The following is a 17,353-nucleotide window of genomic DNA, read 5'->3' as shown; positions in this document are numbered from 1 at the left end:
ACACTCCAGCCCAGTTGGTGGCGGTAATGCACTTTTAAGTTGGTTTGCCAACCACCCAAAAAAAAAAAAAAAACCTGAAGAAGAAGAAAACCCCCAAAAATACAATAAAATATGGAATAAAAGTATCTGATGGTAATGTCTCATCTCATCTCATTATCTCTAGCCGCTTTATCCTGTTCTACAGGGTCGCAGGCAAGCTGGAGCCTATCCCAGCTGACTACGGGCGAAAGGCGGGGTACACCCTGGACAAGTCGCCAGGTCATCACAGGGCTGACACATAGACACAGACAACCATTCACACTCACATTCACACCTACGGTCAATTTAGAGTCACCAGTTAACCTAACCTGCATGTCTTTGGACTGTGGGGGAAACCGGAGCACCCGGAGGAAACCCACGCGGACACGGGGAGAACATGCAAACTCCACACAGAAAGGCCCTCGTCGGCCACGGGGCTCGAACCCGGACCTTCTTGCTGTGAGGCGACAGCGCTAACCACTACACCACCGTGCCGCCCTGGTAAGAATGTATCCCTTTTTTTTCCCCCCAAGAATTATTACAGCATTTTTCACAAATTGCGACTGTCATTTCGCCGGTTTGTTTACATTCTAAGCGGAAATGATTTTGTCGAAGGTTTTTATTTATCGAATTTGCAAAAAATAAAAGTGCTCTGTTTCTCAAAATTCAGTGAATGTGGAGAGAATAAAACAGTTATTCCACTCATTGTATCTGGCTTATGGCCCTTTTCCACTACCCTTTTTCAGCTCACTTCAGCCCGACACGGCTCGCGTTTCGACTACCTCAGAGCAGCACGACTCAGCTCGCTTCAGCCCTGCTCAGCCCCCAAAACTCGCACGGTTTTGGAGTGGGGCTGAAGCGAGCCAAACCGAGCCGAGTGGGGCTAGGGGCGTGAGCAGACACTCCCCTGTGCACTGATTGGTGAGGAGGAGTGTCCTCACATGCCCACACACGCCCCGCGAGCACGCTGGGATCTGTAAACACCGCAAACCCGGAAGAAGAAGAATTACGATTTATGAGAATTTCTGAAGCCTTATGCGCCTCGCCTCATCTATACGCTCTTGCCAGTATCTGTTGGCGTTGTCGGTGACAACAAGCCACAGCACCAAGACCAGCAACACTAACGACTCCATGTCCTCCATGTTTATTGTTTACTATCCGGGTCGTGAGACTACCGCTTAAAAGATCACTGATGTCACTGTTTGCGCCGCGTAACGACATCACGTGACGTCCACCCACTTTCGCTAACTCCACCCAATGTGTCCACCCACTTCCAGCCAGCACGGTTCAGCGCGGTTGTAGTCGAAATGCAACTCCAACAGCCCCACTCAGCTCAACTCAGCCCAACTCAGCACCGCACGGCTCAGCCCAACTCAGCCGCGTTGGTAGTGGAAAAGCGGCATTAGAGCCAACTCGGTGCTACGCGCCTCGTCAACTATCGGCTCATGTACGACTTGATTTCATGGAACAACTGTTAAATATTTGGTTGCATATCCTTTGCTTGCAGTAACTGCATCAATCTAGCAACCCGCTGATATCACCAAACTGTCGTGGTGTTCTTTTGTGATGCTTTTCCAGGCTTGTACCACAGTTTCTTTCAGGCAACGATTGATTTTTTTTGGAGGGGGGTTCCCTCCCTTCAATCTCCTCTTCAGTCGGTGTTCAGTTGGGTTACGGTCCGGCGATTGACTTGGCCAGTCAAAGACCTTCCACTTTTGTCTCCTGATGACGTGCTTGGTTGTATTGGGCGGTGTGTTTTGGATCGTTGTCTTGGGTCACGTGTAAATTAGCAGACAGAATGTTTCTGTGGACTTTCTGAATTAATTCATCACGAGTTGCATCATCAATAAAGCTTGGTGAGCTTGTTCCAGAAGCAAGCCACTGTGCTTGACCACCAAGCTTATATGTTTTGGATCAAGAGCAGGTTTGTTTTCCTCTACATTTTGGCATTTCCATCACTTTGGTAGAGGTCAATCTTGGCTCTAGAACTTTTGTGGCTCTTACAATCTGGCCTTCTGATTGTTACTGATAACTGGTTTGCATCTTGTGGTATATTCTCTATATTTCTGCTCTTGTCAAATGGTGGATTGTGATCCCTTCATCCATGGCCTGTGTGATGTCATTGGCTGTTCTTTTTGGGTTTGTCTTCACAGCGCTCACAACGTTTCTGCCATCAATTACAGCCGTTTTCCTCGTTCAGCACCTGGTTGTTACTATACCAGCAGTTTCTTTCTTTCTTTTTCAGAACATTCCAAATTGGATTGTTAATTGTTGACAGCTCTCTGGTCTTCCTGTTGGTTTATCTTTTTTTTTTTTTAAACAGCAGATGCAGTCTTCACAACCCCAGGGCACAAACCAAGAATAGAATTTCAGACCTATTCATTGTTTAAACAGTCTTTATTGGGTTCAAACCTGGGGCCTTGCACATACTCCAAAGACATGGTGAGTGTGAATGGCTGGCTCTCTTTCTCTTTCCGTTTTAGCCCTGTGATAGATTGACTTGCCCAGGCTGTGCCCTGGCTCTCTCATGAAGTCAGCTGGGATTGGCTCAAGCTTCCCCACAGCCCTGATGGATAAAGAGGTATAGCTTGTGGATGGGGGCAGCACGGTGGTGTAGTGGTTAGCGCTGTCGCCTCACAGCAAGAAGGTCCGGGTTCGAGCCCCGTGGCCAGCGAGGGCCTTTCTGTGCGGAGTTTGCATGTTCTCCCTGTGTCCGCGTGGGTTTCCTCCGGGTGCTCCGGTTTCCCCCACAGTCCAAAGACATGCAGGTTAGGTTAACTGGTGACTCTAAATTGACCGTAGGTGTGAATGTGAGTGTGAATGGTTGTCTGTGTCTATGTGTCAGCCCTGTGATGACCTGGCGACTTGTCCAGGGTGTACCCCGCCTTTCACCCTTAGTCAGCTGGGATAGGCTCCAGCTTGCCTGCGACCCTGTAGAACAGGATAAAGCGGCTATAGATAATGAGATGAATGAGCTTGTGGATGGATGTTGGGTTCAAGCAAAAGGAGCCGTGTTCCAGGCTAACACATCTCCATGGAAATATCAGGGGATAAAAGCTGCAATTCTGATTTATCGTTGCTTCAGTGTATTGAAAGACAGATCAAAGAACCTTGTCGTTCCAATACGTTCAGAAGGGGACAGTACATCTCCTCCTCCCCCAGCCTGGAGCAGCAGGCATTCCTCATCTCTAGGAAAGTGTTACAGGGAGCATTAATGCACAACATTTGTAGCTAGCTTCTTGATTCTACTTGCATTACTGCCACAACCCCAAAACACATTTAAATGCACCTGTGAAAATATATTCTGAGCAGATGCAACAGAAACCATGATTTTAGGAGCCTACAGGAGGGAGGTGGTCAGTCTGGTGTCATGGCGTGAGGTCAACAACCTCGCCCTCAAGACGGAGATGTTGTATTTTCTGAGGAAGTTTGGTATGTTGCCCAAGATCCTCAGCAACTTCTACAGCTGCGCGATTGAGCGCATCCTGACCAGCTGCATCACCGTGTGGTACGCCAGCGCTACGGCTATGGACCACAAACGCCTGCAGAGGGTGGTGAAGACCTCCACTGCCCTCTCTGCAGAGCCCACAGGAGAGCTGCCTCCATCCCCAGCACGGACTGTTCACACTTCTACCCTCAGGCCGGAGGTACAGAAGCGTGAAATGTAGGACTGTCAGCTTGAAGAACTCTTTCTTTCCCACCATCATCGGACTCCTGAACAGCTGACAGGAGTCTGTAACCATGGACTACCTCCCTGACTGTTTGCACACTACTGCCCTTTTTCGCTGCTACGTTCTATCATTGCCTTTTTGCACTCTATTACTCTTACTTTGTATTATTTCTTCCACCTATTTATTCTAACTTGGCATTCATGGTGGACGGTAAACTAAGAATTTCATCGTGCAGGAGGACATGTTCCTTACTCTTTAGCTTGTTCGCTTAATCTTCAGAGTACTATTTCTGAGCCTACTGAGGGATATTCTATTGGCATCGATTCTACACGTCTCTGGAACCGTATTGGAGAAATCAACACCGTTCTTCCAAAACCTCTCCTCTCACTTGGTGTTGTGCTGGTGATAAACTCTCCACGAACGCGTCGCTCCAAAATCTCCCACAGGTGTCCGACTTTGTTGAGATCCAGTGACTGTGAAAGGAATAAATGTATGATCGACATCATTTTCATTCTCAACAAACCATTCAGTGAGTCCCGTGGTGGTGGGGGTGTCATCCTGAAGAGACCACGCCCATCACAAGAGAAATATCTCATCATAGGATGAAGATCTAGTATTTCATAGATTTAATTTTTCCTGTAAACACGTTTATGTAACAAGATACAAGTAGGAACCAAATATTTAATGTATGCATATTAATGCATTTGTTTTGGACAGGGGGAAGAACATGCAGAACGGTACAGGCTTGTTCAAACAGTAGCAGACCGCCCTATTTTTTTGGGGGGGGTGAGCAAAAGTACTGGAATAAAGTCTTAATTCTATCCACGTTCACTGGATATGAGCAATTGCACGTTCTGATTGGCTACCCTACTATCAGCTCATATACCATGAGTAGAGAAAAACAAAATGGTGGAGTGTGTTGCTGAACCAACCGAGGACGAAATAAAAACTCTACTTGAACACAAAACCCTCATATCAGCCCCGTATCATTAAGGAAAAGAGCACCCATCCATCCATCATCTGTAGCCGCTTATCCTGTTCTTCAAGCTGGAGCCTATCCCAGCTGACTACGGGCGAAAGGCGGGGTACACCCTGGACAAGTCGCCAGGTCATCACAGGGCTGACGCATAGACACAGACAACCATTCACACTCACATTCACACCTACGGTCAATTTAGAGTCACCAGTTAACCTAACCTGCATGTCTTTGGACTGTGGGGGAAACCGGAGCACCCGGAGGAAACCCACGCGGACACGGGGAGAACATGCAAACTCCACACAGAAAGGCCCTCGCCGGCCATGGGGCTCGAACCCAGACCTTCTTGCTGTGAGGCCTATAAAGAGCAGTAAACAGTAATAAATGAAACAAAGTCTCAGGTGCAGTTTTATAAGGAACATTTTAATGAGAATGTTCCAGAACCAGAGCCAGTTCTTCTGGAGATTTTGACTGTCGCACTTTTGCAGTAACACCAAGCAGCCTTCATTCTATTGTATTATTTGTCTGGAAAGTGAGTGAATGTAGAAATTATCTAATAAAAATATATAAAGTTCTCATCTCATCATCTGTAGCCGCTTTATCCTGTCCTACAGGGTCGCAGGCAAGCTGGAGCCTATCCCAGCTGACTACGGGCGAAAGGCGGGGTACACCCTGGACAAGTCGCCAGGTCATCACAGGGCTGACACATAGACACAGACAACCATTCACACCTACGCTCAATTTAGAGTCACCAGTTAACCTAACCTGCATGTCTTTGGACTGTGGGGGAAACCGGAGCACCCGGAGGAAACCCACGCGGACACGGGGAGAACATGCAAACTTGTAAAGTGTTACCCATAGAATAGAAATGATAACAGTTGTTCCCACTGTTTTTTTTCCCTTTCTTTCTTGAACTTGATCTTCTTTCGGTTGCTAAGGGTCGCCACAGCGGATCTGTTCCGCATATTTGATTTGGCATACCGTAGGTTTTACACCAGATGCCCTTCCTGACGCAACTCTCCCCAGTCTACCCAGGTTTGGGACTGGCACTAATTATGCACTGGCTTGTGCAACCCCAGTGCCTGGGTATTTTACCCAATCTGCGTGTCTTTGAACTGTGGGGGAAACCTGAGCACCTGGAGGAAACCCATGCAGACACAGGGTTAGGCAAATGCCACACAGAAAGGCCCCCGTCAACCATGACGTTCGAACCCAGAACCTTCTTTGCTGTGAGGCGACAGTGCTGACCACTACACCGCCAAGAAAAAGAGTGGTTCCAGTTAAATAAATACTTTTTTTTTTTTTACATGTTCCTTATTCCTAAAGGGTTAAACTTCAGTTTTCTTCTTAGATTTTTGGCTTATTCTGAATCACATATACCATTTATTTGCTTTGCTTTAGTCACCCAAAACACACACGCTGAGTAGCAGTTTGAGAATAATAGTCATGTTTACTATGACACTAATGCAGGCGGCAGGTAAAAAGACCATTACTCAATCACAAAACACCAGGCACGGATGAGAAACCAAAAATATAAATGAAATACAGCTGCATTCCCATCTTCATCATTATTACAGAAACTCAACAGTTCACCCTTCACACACTCGCTTTCCTCCTTTGGCAGCGCTCGATTTCCTGACGCCGTCCGTCCATGCAAGAGTTTCATTTTAGAAACATAATCATAATATACAGACACTGCTTTATAGTGACTTTGTGACATTATATAATATTCATAATAGCAGTCAACATCGGGTAAAAATGGCATACGTAGATCTGAAGTCTATAAATATTTCTTCCCACATTCATCGCTTTGTCACGACACAAGTTTACAACTGAAAGAGAAAAAGCACGGTGAGGAACTGCTGAGGAATCACATGCTGATTACAAAACGACATTCAGTTTAACTCCAAATTGTACTCATCGTTTGTCTTTTTTTTCTGCCTGCTGCTTTTATCAAGTCAAATCAGATCAAAACGGCGGTCACTAATGGGTCATTACATCGTCTAAACCTGCGTTCCAGTACTGCTTTAACACGCCCTAGTCAACTTCTGATAATCGCTTGGAAGTGTTTCAAATAAGTCAAGCGTTTATACGCTGAATTCAAGCTTCTGATTGGTCAGAAAGTGTTGGTCGGTCGATTGATTATCTCTAGCAACAGCTGATTCACAGGGACACCAGAGGCGCATCATAACCTGGCTAATAACAAATAATGAAGTACAGACATGTTGATATGGTGAATTTCATGAAACATTTATGGAAGGAGTCTCCAGTGTCAGCACTTTGTAACAGTCAGTTTTCTGACACGGGAAAGTCCTTAGGATGGAGGAGTTTCTGTTTCTTGGTAAAATAACAACCTGGGTGTTTCTTTCTTTCTATAAATGACAAGAAGGGAGGTAAAAAAAAAAAGTGACTGGTGAGCGAATTACTATAAAAGTCACAATTTACACAGTGCCAGTCAAAAGTTTGAACAGCTTCTAATTCAATGGTTTTTCTTTACTGTTATTAATTAAAAGTCACTTCATGTCTTAAAGTAATGACTGATGTCGTTTCTCTTGACTTAGTTGTTCGGTTCTTGATATAATATGCATTACTCCAGTTGTGGTGTGGAATTTACTGTTTGATCTCAGACACATTAAGACGGCAAGAAACGTGTCCAGATTTTTCAGAAGTTGTCTGCTTCAGAGATTAAATTTGGTGTGTTGAATTCAAATATGACAAAACAGCTGATTGATTGGCTACGGCTTCCAAGATATTTAAGATTTTATACTTATGTACGTTGTGTAGATCGTAACGTTTTAAGTATAAATTGTAAACCGAGGTCTCTTCATGTGTCGGTTGGTTTACGTGATATTTCACCTGTTCTCTTTCTCTATGTAACACTAGAAAAATCAGCAAAAAGTTGATTATAAATAAAAAGTATTATGAACCAAACGGCAAAAAACAATTATGTAGAAGTACTGAATAGGTTTCGTTCTTCTTCAGTGCTTTTTGGCAGCTTGCATAGCAAAGAGTTAAATCTCGAGTGCATAGCACTGTGTGATTATTATTTTTTGAGCTGATTTAGGACAATTTGTTCAGCAGAGTGATGCAAGTGGACTTATGATTGCATCATCAGTGACTTCTAGGAATAACACATCATCATGTATGATGCAATACCGGCTTCAGGTTGCATCGTTTATCGTTTTGCCCAAGTAGTACTATCCAAACCCAATCACAAATAGAGCCAATGAAGTTTCATTTTCGTTCTCAGCGACCCCAAATTAGTAAAAATTGGACTAGATTTATTTCAGAAGCATTTTGGCTGTAGACCAGTGTAACGTTTTGACGAGGCACATCTGTTAACTGAAAAGCATTCCAGGCAACTCCTTCATGAACAGAATGCCAACAGTATATACACTACTGTTCAAAAGTTTGGGGTCACCCAGACAATTTTGTGTTTTCCATGAAAAGTCACACTTTTATTTCCCACCATAAGTTGTAAAATGAATAGAAAATATAGTCGAGACATTTTTCTGGCCATTTTGAGCATTTAATCGACCCCACAAATGTGATGCTCCAGAAACTCAATCTGCTCAAAGGAAGGTCAGTTTTATAGCTTCTCTAAAGAGCTCAACTGTTTTCAGCTGTGCTAACATGATTGTACAAGGGTTTTCTAATCATCCATTAGCCTTCTGAGGCAATGAGCAAACACATTGTACCATTAGAACACTGGAGTGAGTGTTGCTGGAAATGGGCCTCTATACACCTATGGAGATATTGCACCAAAAACCAGACATTTGCAGCTAGAATAGTCATTTACCACATTAGCAATGTATAGAGTGGATTTCTGATTAGTTTAAAGTGATCTAGTGCTTTTCTTTCAAAAATAAGGACATTTCAAAGTGACCCCAAACTTTTGAACGGTAGTGTAAAGCGTCATCGTTGGCATCCATAGTTTTGATATCTTCAGTATTGTTCTACAGTGTGTAAAATACAAAACGCAGAAAAACCTATGAATGAGTAGAGTATGGGGTGTACAAACTTTTGACTGGCATTCGACTTCGAAGTGAATTAAAAAGTATTAATGCACCGTTTATTAAGAAATGTAAAAACATTTCAGAATAGCTGTTGCCAAGTTGCTGTGGCATAAGAAGAATAAAACAGTGCTGGGCTTGCGCAAAGTGTTTTATTCCCTACGTGTTTCAAAAAAAAGTGACCATTTGCAGCTTCTTTAAATCTTCGCCACAGAAGGTGACCGACTTAAAGAATAAAGGGGAAGTTGACAAGGGTGTGTTAAGAAAATGTATTGGAACACATCCTCTCCAAGCCAAGAAGCCAATATGAGGGATACTATGATAATGTTCTGGTCACTATTCCAACTGCACAGCATCCCAAATTTTGTCTGCAACCCTTCATTTTTGCACTCGGCCAAAAACTCAGCAACAGGCACGTTGGTTTAAAACAAAAAAAAAAAAAACATTGTTGATAGACATTCTTCTTTACCTACAATTCTCAAAAGCTCAACAGCAAGTAACATGGTTCCAGAAGTGGCATGAAATCAAAAAGTCAGTCAGTTGATTTTGTTAGCTTATCAAATTAAAACATTTTTTCTTCTTCAGCCGTACCAAGACTTGGAAATTCAAATACTGCTCAAGTTGTACAAAGACATAAATAAAAAAAAGCAGACTATAATACAGGCTGTTGTATGATACAAAGAAATTGCTATGCTTCATTTTGAAATGATGAACTGCCAGAATGGAATAAAAAAAAAAAAGTCGACACCAGCAAATATACCCCTGAGATTATCAAATATAATCTTCGTACGTATACAAGACAGTTTTTCTGCCCTTGGGACGAGATTCGCTTGCGCTACTGAAAGCTTGAAGGCACAAATAGACCCCAAGGTCGCTCCGAACCCCGGGACGTGACACTGCACAACTGCCGGCTCCGTCTCAATCCGCCTGCACCTCACACACACACACAGCACCACTGACAAGCTGGCGTCAGTAAACTCCCACCGTGACTGAAATGCAGGACTTCAGACTGAGACGAGGCCATGGATTAGAGAGGAGGAAACAAGCAAGAATAAGAGTCGAATTACAATTCAGTATTATTTTTTTTTTACAGGCAGTGATACAAAGTTTAAAGGCCACTATTTCCCAAGTCATCCAAGAATGAGGAGATAAGATCAAGATGAAATGTGTGGCTTGTCATTTTTAACCTCCTAGGGCTTAGCGGTCACATGCGTGGACAGCACTTTATGGAAATTCGGAACAAGAATCCACATATGTGGACATACTTTTTCTCTAAAAGTACATCTTATCAAAAGATGATGCTTAGTTTTTATTCTAATCAGGTTCTAATGAGCCCAAATAGCAAAGAGAAAAAAAATGCATGTAAAAAAAAAAAAAACAGCTTGGGCCTTAGGAGGTTAAGGCGATCTGTAATAAGGATCATTTTCAAGAAAAAAAAAAAAAAAGATTCTCAATAAAATGAAATGCAATAGATCTGGATCGTTTCTTCATTTCTGCTTCTGTCGGTTTTTTGGCCCCTAAAATAAGCCCCGCCCCCATCTAGAAGAATTTCACTCGAAGGGGTTGGCGTTCTCAATCCATTTCTTTTTTGTCTGTTTGTTTTACAAGCCCATGCATTTCACACGTTTGTTTTTAGACAATTTTCAAACTGTAGAAACTGCCTTCAGACCTGTTAACGTTTTGGTTTCGAGTCGATCGGGTTTAACCAGCGAGAAGCGATTTCTCTTGCTCCTGGTCACGTGGATTTAAAGTGCCATTCCACCATTGGATGTATTCTTTGGCATAAAATACAATATATTTTGACAACATATATAAATGGTATCACTAGATAGAGAAATCTTTTAGCTTCAAAGTGATATATCAAACACAATTTTTTGACAACGACAAGTATATTAATTTTGCGACCAAAGTCACCTACCCTTTTAATTTCCGCGCGTGATGTCATCGGCAGGTTCCCCTTCTTGTGTACCACGTGACGTGGCACATATTATCAGCAATGGTGGATAGAACGCGATAAAAATAATACCAATAAATCTAGCTAATACCAATAAATCTAGCTAACTAAAAGATTAACTCAATTTTTCGCAATTTTTTTGGCCCCCATATACAAGGAGAAATGACTCTCTCACTTTGGGGGTTTCCTGTAGAGGTCTGCGCGGGTCGGATTTTTCAGTCCCGCTCCCGCCCGTGCCCGCATTGTGCAGTCCCGCTCCCGCCCGCAAAGAATTATGATTTTCAGTCCCGCTCCTGCCTGCAAATCCCGCATGATGCAGACGTTCGCGTTATTTCTCAGGAAAGTTCTTGTCTTGACACAGCGTGATGGTGCCCCGCCCTCTACTTTGAGTGGATTTCAGCATAAATATCTACAGCTCACGTTATTATTTACCTTGTTTCGGAATTCAGCATATACTGTCTCTAATAATAATAATAATAATAATTAGTGCTGTCAAACGATTAAAATATTTAATCGCGAATCATACATTATCATATGAGAAACCACTGTAATTCTCTGATCAGCATAAAAAAGTGAATGGGCAGCCAAATTTGCATATTACAGGAAGGATTTCTGGGATAGCATTGAGTCAAGCCTACCGTCACTGTGTAACATGTCTCTCTGACTAAAGTTGTAGACTAACGCAAGCCGTAAATCACTTCACTCATGGTTCTCTTGCTAGCTGGGTGTGAACGGCGAGTCATTAGAGTGATCAATGGCAAGTTTAAGATGCCATTTCTCTGGCAATCTAACTCTCTCTGCAAATTTAGGCATCTTAAAATGTTTTTATTAATGCCAAATAAAATATCCAGCACAAATTATATATGATAGACATAAATTAATAATTTATACATTTTATTTCAAACACATTTTTAGTTAGCGGGACTGCAGCTTATCACCGCTCCCGCCCACGCCACATATGTGCACTCCCGCTCGCGCATATGTGCACTTCCGGTCCCGCCCGCGCCCGCAATGAGCTTTCAAAATTTGTCCCGCGCCGCACTGCTTTGCGGCGGGTCCCGCGGGAGTGCAGGGCTCTAGTTTCCTGGTGTAAAAATAGACCGACACGTGGTACACAAGAAGGGGAACCTGCCGATGACATCACGTTTCACTACCGCGCGGAAATTAAAAGGGTAGGTGACTTTGGTCGCAAAATTAATATACTTGTCGTTGTCAAAAAATAATGTTTGATATATCATTTTGAAGCTAAAAGGTTTCTCTGTCTAGTCATGTTGTCATAAAATATATTGTATTTTATGCCAAAGAATACATCCAATGGTGGAATGGCACTTTAAGGCCAATTGCTTGATGGTCATCAAGTAGAGAAATGAAAAGGACTCAAACAGGATGCAGGACTGGAAGTAGCGTGATCTTTTTCTTCTGTGATATTCGAATCTCTTCATCTTATTGTTCTACCCCAACATATATATATATATATATTCATTTATATTTATATATTTCTGAATAACATTGAGTATTATATTAAAACAAGACTTTTCCCCAAAGGTTATTATGCACAATATATAAACGTATCTTACAAGACTATACAAGGTTTAAGGTCACAATGATCCTCCAACAGATACATCCAAGCATTCGATGCGTTACCTTTGGTTTGAAGGTTAGTTTACGACAAACGTAAGAACGACAGGAAAAAATAAAATGGACTTGCTGCACCCAGTTTGCATACAACTTACCATGTTGCTGTGACAGAGGAAAAAAAATTCAAGTTTTAACACTCACACTATTTTCACAAGTGTGACACAAACCCTAAGATGCACGGCACTGATATCAGAATACTTCTCACACGTGGACTGAGAAAAGGGGGAAGCTGGGGAATAGTTCAAGTTTCTTATTCACTGTGTGCAAGTCAATTACTTTTTAAAAACTGCTACAACTCGTACACCAAGCCACGACGCGCTGCAGGGAATTGCAAAGTGGCAGGCTGAGAGAATCCTCTCCTCTACTTCTTCTTCCTGCTTTTTTTTTTCCTTCTTCCCAGCAAGAGGATGAGCAGGAAGACGGCGCTCCACCTGCAGACACATGCCTTCTGGACAAAAAAATTTTTTTTTAAAAAAGCACGAAATCTCTTCTTTTGGCACCTTGACTCGTACTCTTTCCTTCACGCCTGATCACTCGCTGTCCGTCTCCAGCTCTGTGTCGGACCACTCGACAGGTGCAAGGCGTCCCGTTTGTTGCGCGTACTCGATCACCGCTCGGTAGCAGAAGTAATACTGGTCCCACGTCTGGATGCTGAAGGCACGTTGAGTGCGCATGCGCCGCACCGTCTGCTTCACGTCCACCGTAGCGATGTCCTCAAGGCGCGAGAGACAAATGTCCAGCGTGCAGAACGTACCTGAGAAAGATTGCAGGTCAATGGATGAACAAGACTTCAATAACAGAGATGCCTACCCCAAATTTTGAATTTCAGTATTCTTGAAAACATTTTTCAGTATTTTGGAATGACTTTCAGTAGCATTAATTTATGCGCATTTCCATTATAAAGAGGTGTATATACACCAACATGTTTAACATTTAAATTATTAAAAAGTACTGTTTTGTGTGAATTGAATAAACAAAACACTAGCAGCCATCTCAATTGAATTTCCACTCAACAAATTTCTAGAGCATACAATATAAATACAATAGTGTTCCCTGTTTGCAGACATTACGGTTGACTACCAATCATTGGTATTGAATGTAACTTCTCAAAAGTATTATATTATATTGCCTGGCAAAATGTTCTACCTGTTAACGGATTCTAATAAAATTAAAAAAAAAATTTCTTATTTCATGCCAAAGAGAGTCCGACATTGTTATCTTAATGTCCCAATATATAAATACTTCAGCATAATGCTTCAGAAGAGACATTGAATAAAATGACATTTATAATTGTATTTAAAACAGTGGAATGATCAATTTTTTGCCACAATCCCAACAGCACTAATCATAAAATTCTGTTTTTGATCATACTACATGTACATTTGTACTTGCAACACTGAAAAGACTTTGAATTAAAGAAGTACAGCCAGTGTTTGATATTTCAGTGAATAAAAATCAGACATGTAAAAAGAAACTGAATAAGTTTAACTCACATTTCATGGCACTAATCGGCAAGTTCAACTCCAAGCACAGGCCAACCATCACCGCTTCAGCACGTGTCACGTTCCGTGTCTTTTCATCCACAGATTTCGTAAAAAACTGCTGGATACCCCCAGATTTACTTTCCGCCCGACTCGCCATTTCAGCATACTCCATATGTTTTTTGGAGTTGACATGCCGCGTGCAGTCATCGCGACCACCATGAGTGATGTTAATGTCAGTTCTACACAGTTTGCAGTGCGCGTATCCATTGCCCTTTTGACTGGGTGTAATGCACGGCCATTCTACCGTATCGAAAATAGCGCGAACAAATGTGCAGAATCTGCGCATGTCACACACAGCATGTGCGGTTGTCGTAAAAATAAATAGCCTAGCCGTGAATCGTGCATGGATTGAAAAAGTCGCTTGGACATTTAAAAACAACTCACTGGAATTTAAGACTTTATAATAATTCCGTACAGAATAACACTGTTTGCCGTAACATCGTATTTACGTAACTTTTCCGTACAAAATACGGCCAATCCGTACTAGTAGGCATCTCTGCAATAAAGATCAAAAACACAGAAAGAAAGAAAGAAAGAAAGAAAGAAAGAAAGAAAGAAAGAAAGAAAGAAAGAAAGAAAGAAAGAAAGAAAGACACGGCATGCGCTGCTGCTGCTCTGGAACCAAACGGAGGTAGATGAACGAACCTGTCCTTCCGATTCCAGCACTGCAGTGCACAACTATGGGAGGACCTCCGGGAGGTCCCGTCCAATCAGGAAATATCGTTCGCAGTGCCAGCTCCTGCCTCTGCTTCACCTCCGCCCGGAAATCCAACATGGCCGATGCAGATTTCGGAACCCCAAAATCTGGCCAGCTCATGTACAGGTAATGAGACACCTCTCTACACTCCCCAGTCTGTACGAGAGAGACAGGACAAAGACGGAAGATGGTAAAAAAAAAAAAGGGTATAAAAGAAATAAAAACACTCAGACCATGCTGTTAGAGGAAAATCATCAATGACAAAAGTGGTGCAACATCAAGCTAAATTACTGTTAGCACCCCAAAGTTGATTATTTTCCAATAACAGCATATCCTGAAACATCTTCTAACTCTTGAACCACAGGAATTTGCCTCAGCTAAAGAAAAGGGAGGTTGGTAAGTAAATAAGCAGGTAGGTAAACAGGTACATCGGTAGGCATGTTTGGGGATATTAAGAATTGGGGGATAAAATTAGCTCACGTTTAACGTCTTTTCATTTTCTGTAAAGCTGCTTTGTGACAATGTCTGTTGTTAAAAGCACTATAACAAGTCAATAAACTTGACGTTTTTATAAATAAAAACATTCACGGCGTAGAGAAGTACCAAAATGTTGACTCTACATCAGCGTCGGCCTTAAAACGTTCGCGATGATTTTAACAAGATGGCGTTTTGAGCCGTTCTCTATTAAAATGGTCATTTTGTCAACATTAACACCAACATAGATGGGTTTCATCCCAGTACAGTCATGCAATTTACAACCCCGATTCCAAAAAAGTTGGGACAAAGTACAAATTGTAAATAAAAACGGAATGCAATGATGTGGAAGTTTCAAGATTCCATATTTTATTCAGAATAGAATATAGATGACATACCAAATGTTTAAACTGAGAAAATGTATCATTTAAAGAGAAAAATTAGGTGATTTTAAATTTCATGACAACACCACGTCTCAAAAAAGTTGGGACAAGGCCATGTTTACCACTGTGAGACATCCCCTTTTCTCTTTACAACAGTCTGTAAACGTCTGGGGACTGAGGAGACAAGTTGCTCAAGTTTAGGGATAGGAATGTTAACCCATTCTTGTCTAATGTAGGATTCTAGTTGCTCAACTGTCTTAGGTCTTTTTTGTCGTATCTTCCGTTTTATGATGCGCCAAATGTTTTCTATGGGTGAAAGATCTGGACTGCAGGCTGGCCAGTTCAGTACCCGGACCCTTCTTCTACGCAGCCATGATGCTGTAATTGATGCAGTATGTGGTTTGGCATTGTCATGTTGGAAAATGCAAGGTCTTCCCTGAAAGAGACGTCGTCTGGATGGGAGCATATGTTGCTCTAGAACCTGGATATACCTTTCAGCATTGATGGTGTCTTTCCAGATGTGTAAGCTGCCCATGCCACACGCACTAATGCAACCCCATACCATCAGAGATGCAGGCTTCTGAACTGAGCGCTGATAACAACTCGGGTCGTCCTTCTCCTCTTTAGTCCGAATGACACGGCGTCCCTGATTTCCATAAAGAACTTCAAATTTTGATTCGTCTGACCACAGAACAGTTTTCCACTTTGCCACAGTCCATTTTAAATGAGCCTTGGCCCAGAGAAGACGTCTGCGCTTCTGGATCGTGTTTAGATACGGCTTCTTCTTTGAACTATAGAGTTTTAGCTGGCAACGGCGGATGGCACGGTGAATTGTGTTCACAGATAATGTTCTCTGGAAATATTCCTGAGCCCATTTTGTGATTTCCAATACAGAAGCATGCCTGTATGTGATGCAGTGCCGTCTAAGGGCCCGAAGATCACGGGCACCCAGTATGGTTTTCCGGCCTTGACCCTTACGCACAGAGATTCTTCCAGATTCTCTGAATCTTTTGATGATATGCACTGTAGATGATGATGATGATGATGATGATGATGATATGTTCAAACTCTTTGCAACTTTACACTGTCGAACTCCTTTCTGATGTTGCTCCACTATTTGTCAGCGCAGAATTAGGGGGATTGGTGATCCTCTTCCCATCTTTACTTCTGAGAGCCGCTGCCACTCCAAGATGCTCTTTTTATACCCAGTCATGTTAATGACCTATTGCCAATTGACCTAATGAGTTGCAATTTGGTCCTCGAGCTGTTCCTTTTTTGTACCTTTAACTTTTCCAGCCTCTTATTGCCCCTGTCCCAACTTTTTTGAGATGTGTTGCTGTCATGAAATTTCAAATGAGCCAATATTTGGCATGAAATTTCAAAATGTCTCACTTTCGTCATTTGATATGTTGTCTATGTTCTATTGTGAATACAATATCAGTTTTTGAGATTTGTAAATTATTGCATTCCATTTTTATTTACAATTTGTACTTTGTCCCAACTTTTTTGGAATCGGGGTTGTATTTCACAGCTCAAAAACACTTTTAAACCTAGACTGCCTTTCAGATTTGTCACGTTTAGGTCATTAAAAGAATTTTCCCGACACCCGATTATTATATTTTTTTAGTGGACCGAAAGTTACTGAACTCAAAATCACAGACTTCTGATTTTTTTCCCCCCCTAAAAGAACAATTAATGAACTTGGAGCCATATGGCCCGCTTCACCGTGACCCAATTCAAGATACTACGTCATGCATGACGTGGTGGGATTTCCCCATTTGCACAAGGCATTGTGGGATACAAATTTGAAACAGGAGAGAAAAATGAAGGATGCGAATGAAATGTGAAAGACCGACTACAGTAACGGAAAGCGAGAAGAAAAGACGTTATGCTGCGAAGGAAAGGAAACGCAGGACCAAACTAATAAATAATCGGCGGTCAGCGAGCACCTCGGTGTGATCAGCTGTTCGTTTAGCGACAGAATG

At 42.3% G+C, this 17,353-nt stretch overlaps 1 protein-coding gene across 3 annotated transcripts in view; it reads right to left on the bottom strand.

Annotated features, from left to right (window-relative positions):
• Positions 1–11,893: 11,893 nt before the first annotated feature.
• ptpn9b (protein tyrosine phosphatase non-receptor type 9b) overlaps positions 11,894–17,353 on the bottom strand; it is a 31,630-nt gene continuing 26,170 nt past the window's right edge. For all 3 annotated transcript variants that reach the window (XM_060916545.1, XM_060916546.1, XM_060916547.1), the window contains 2 exons: positions 14,460–14,667; positions 11,894–13,024 (listed from right to left, as the gene is read on the bottom strand). In XM_060916545.1, coding sequence (XP_060772528.1) covers positions 12,801–13,024; positions 14,460–14,667 — 432 coding nt within the window. In that variant the 3' untranslated portion in view covers positions 11,894–12,800. The remainder of the gene's footprint in view (positions 13,025–14,459; positions 14,668–17,353) is intronic.

This window comes from Neoarius graeffei, chromosome 3 (assembly GCF_027579695.1).
Source record: "Neoarius graeffei isolate fNeoGra1 chromosome 3, fNeoGra1.pri, whole genome shotgun sequence".
NCBI lineage: Eukaryota > Metazoa > Chordata > Actinopteri > Siluriformes > Ariidae > Neoarius > Neoarius graeffei.
The sequence above is the reverse complement of the archived record's forward strand: the minus strand, read 5'-3'. Positions and strand labels throughout refer to the sequence as shown.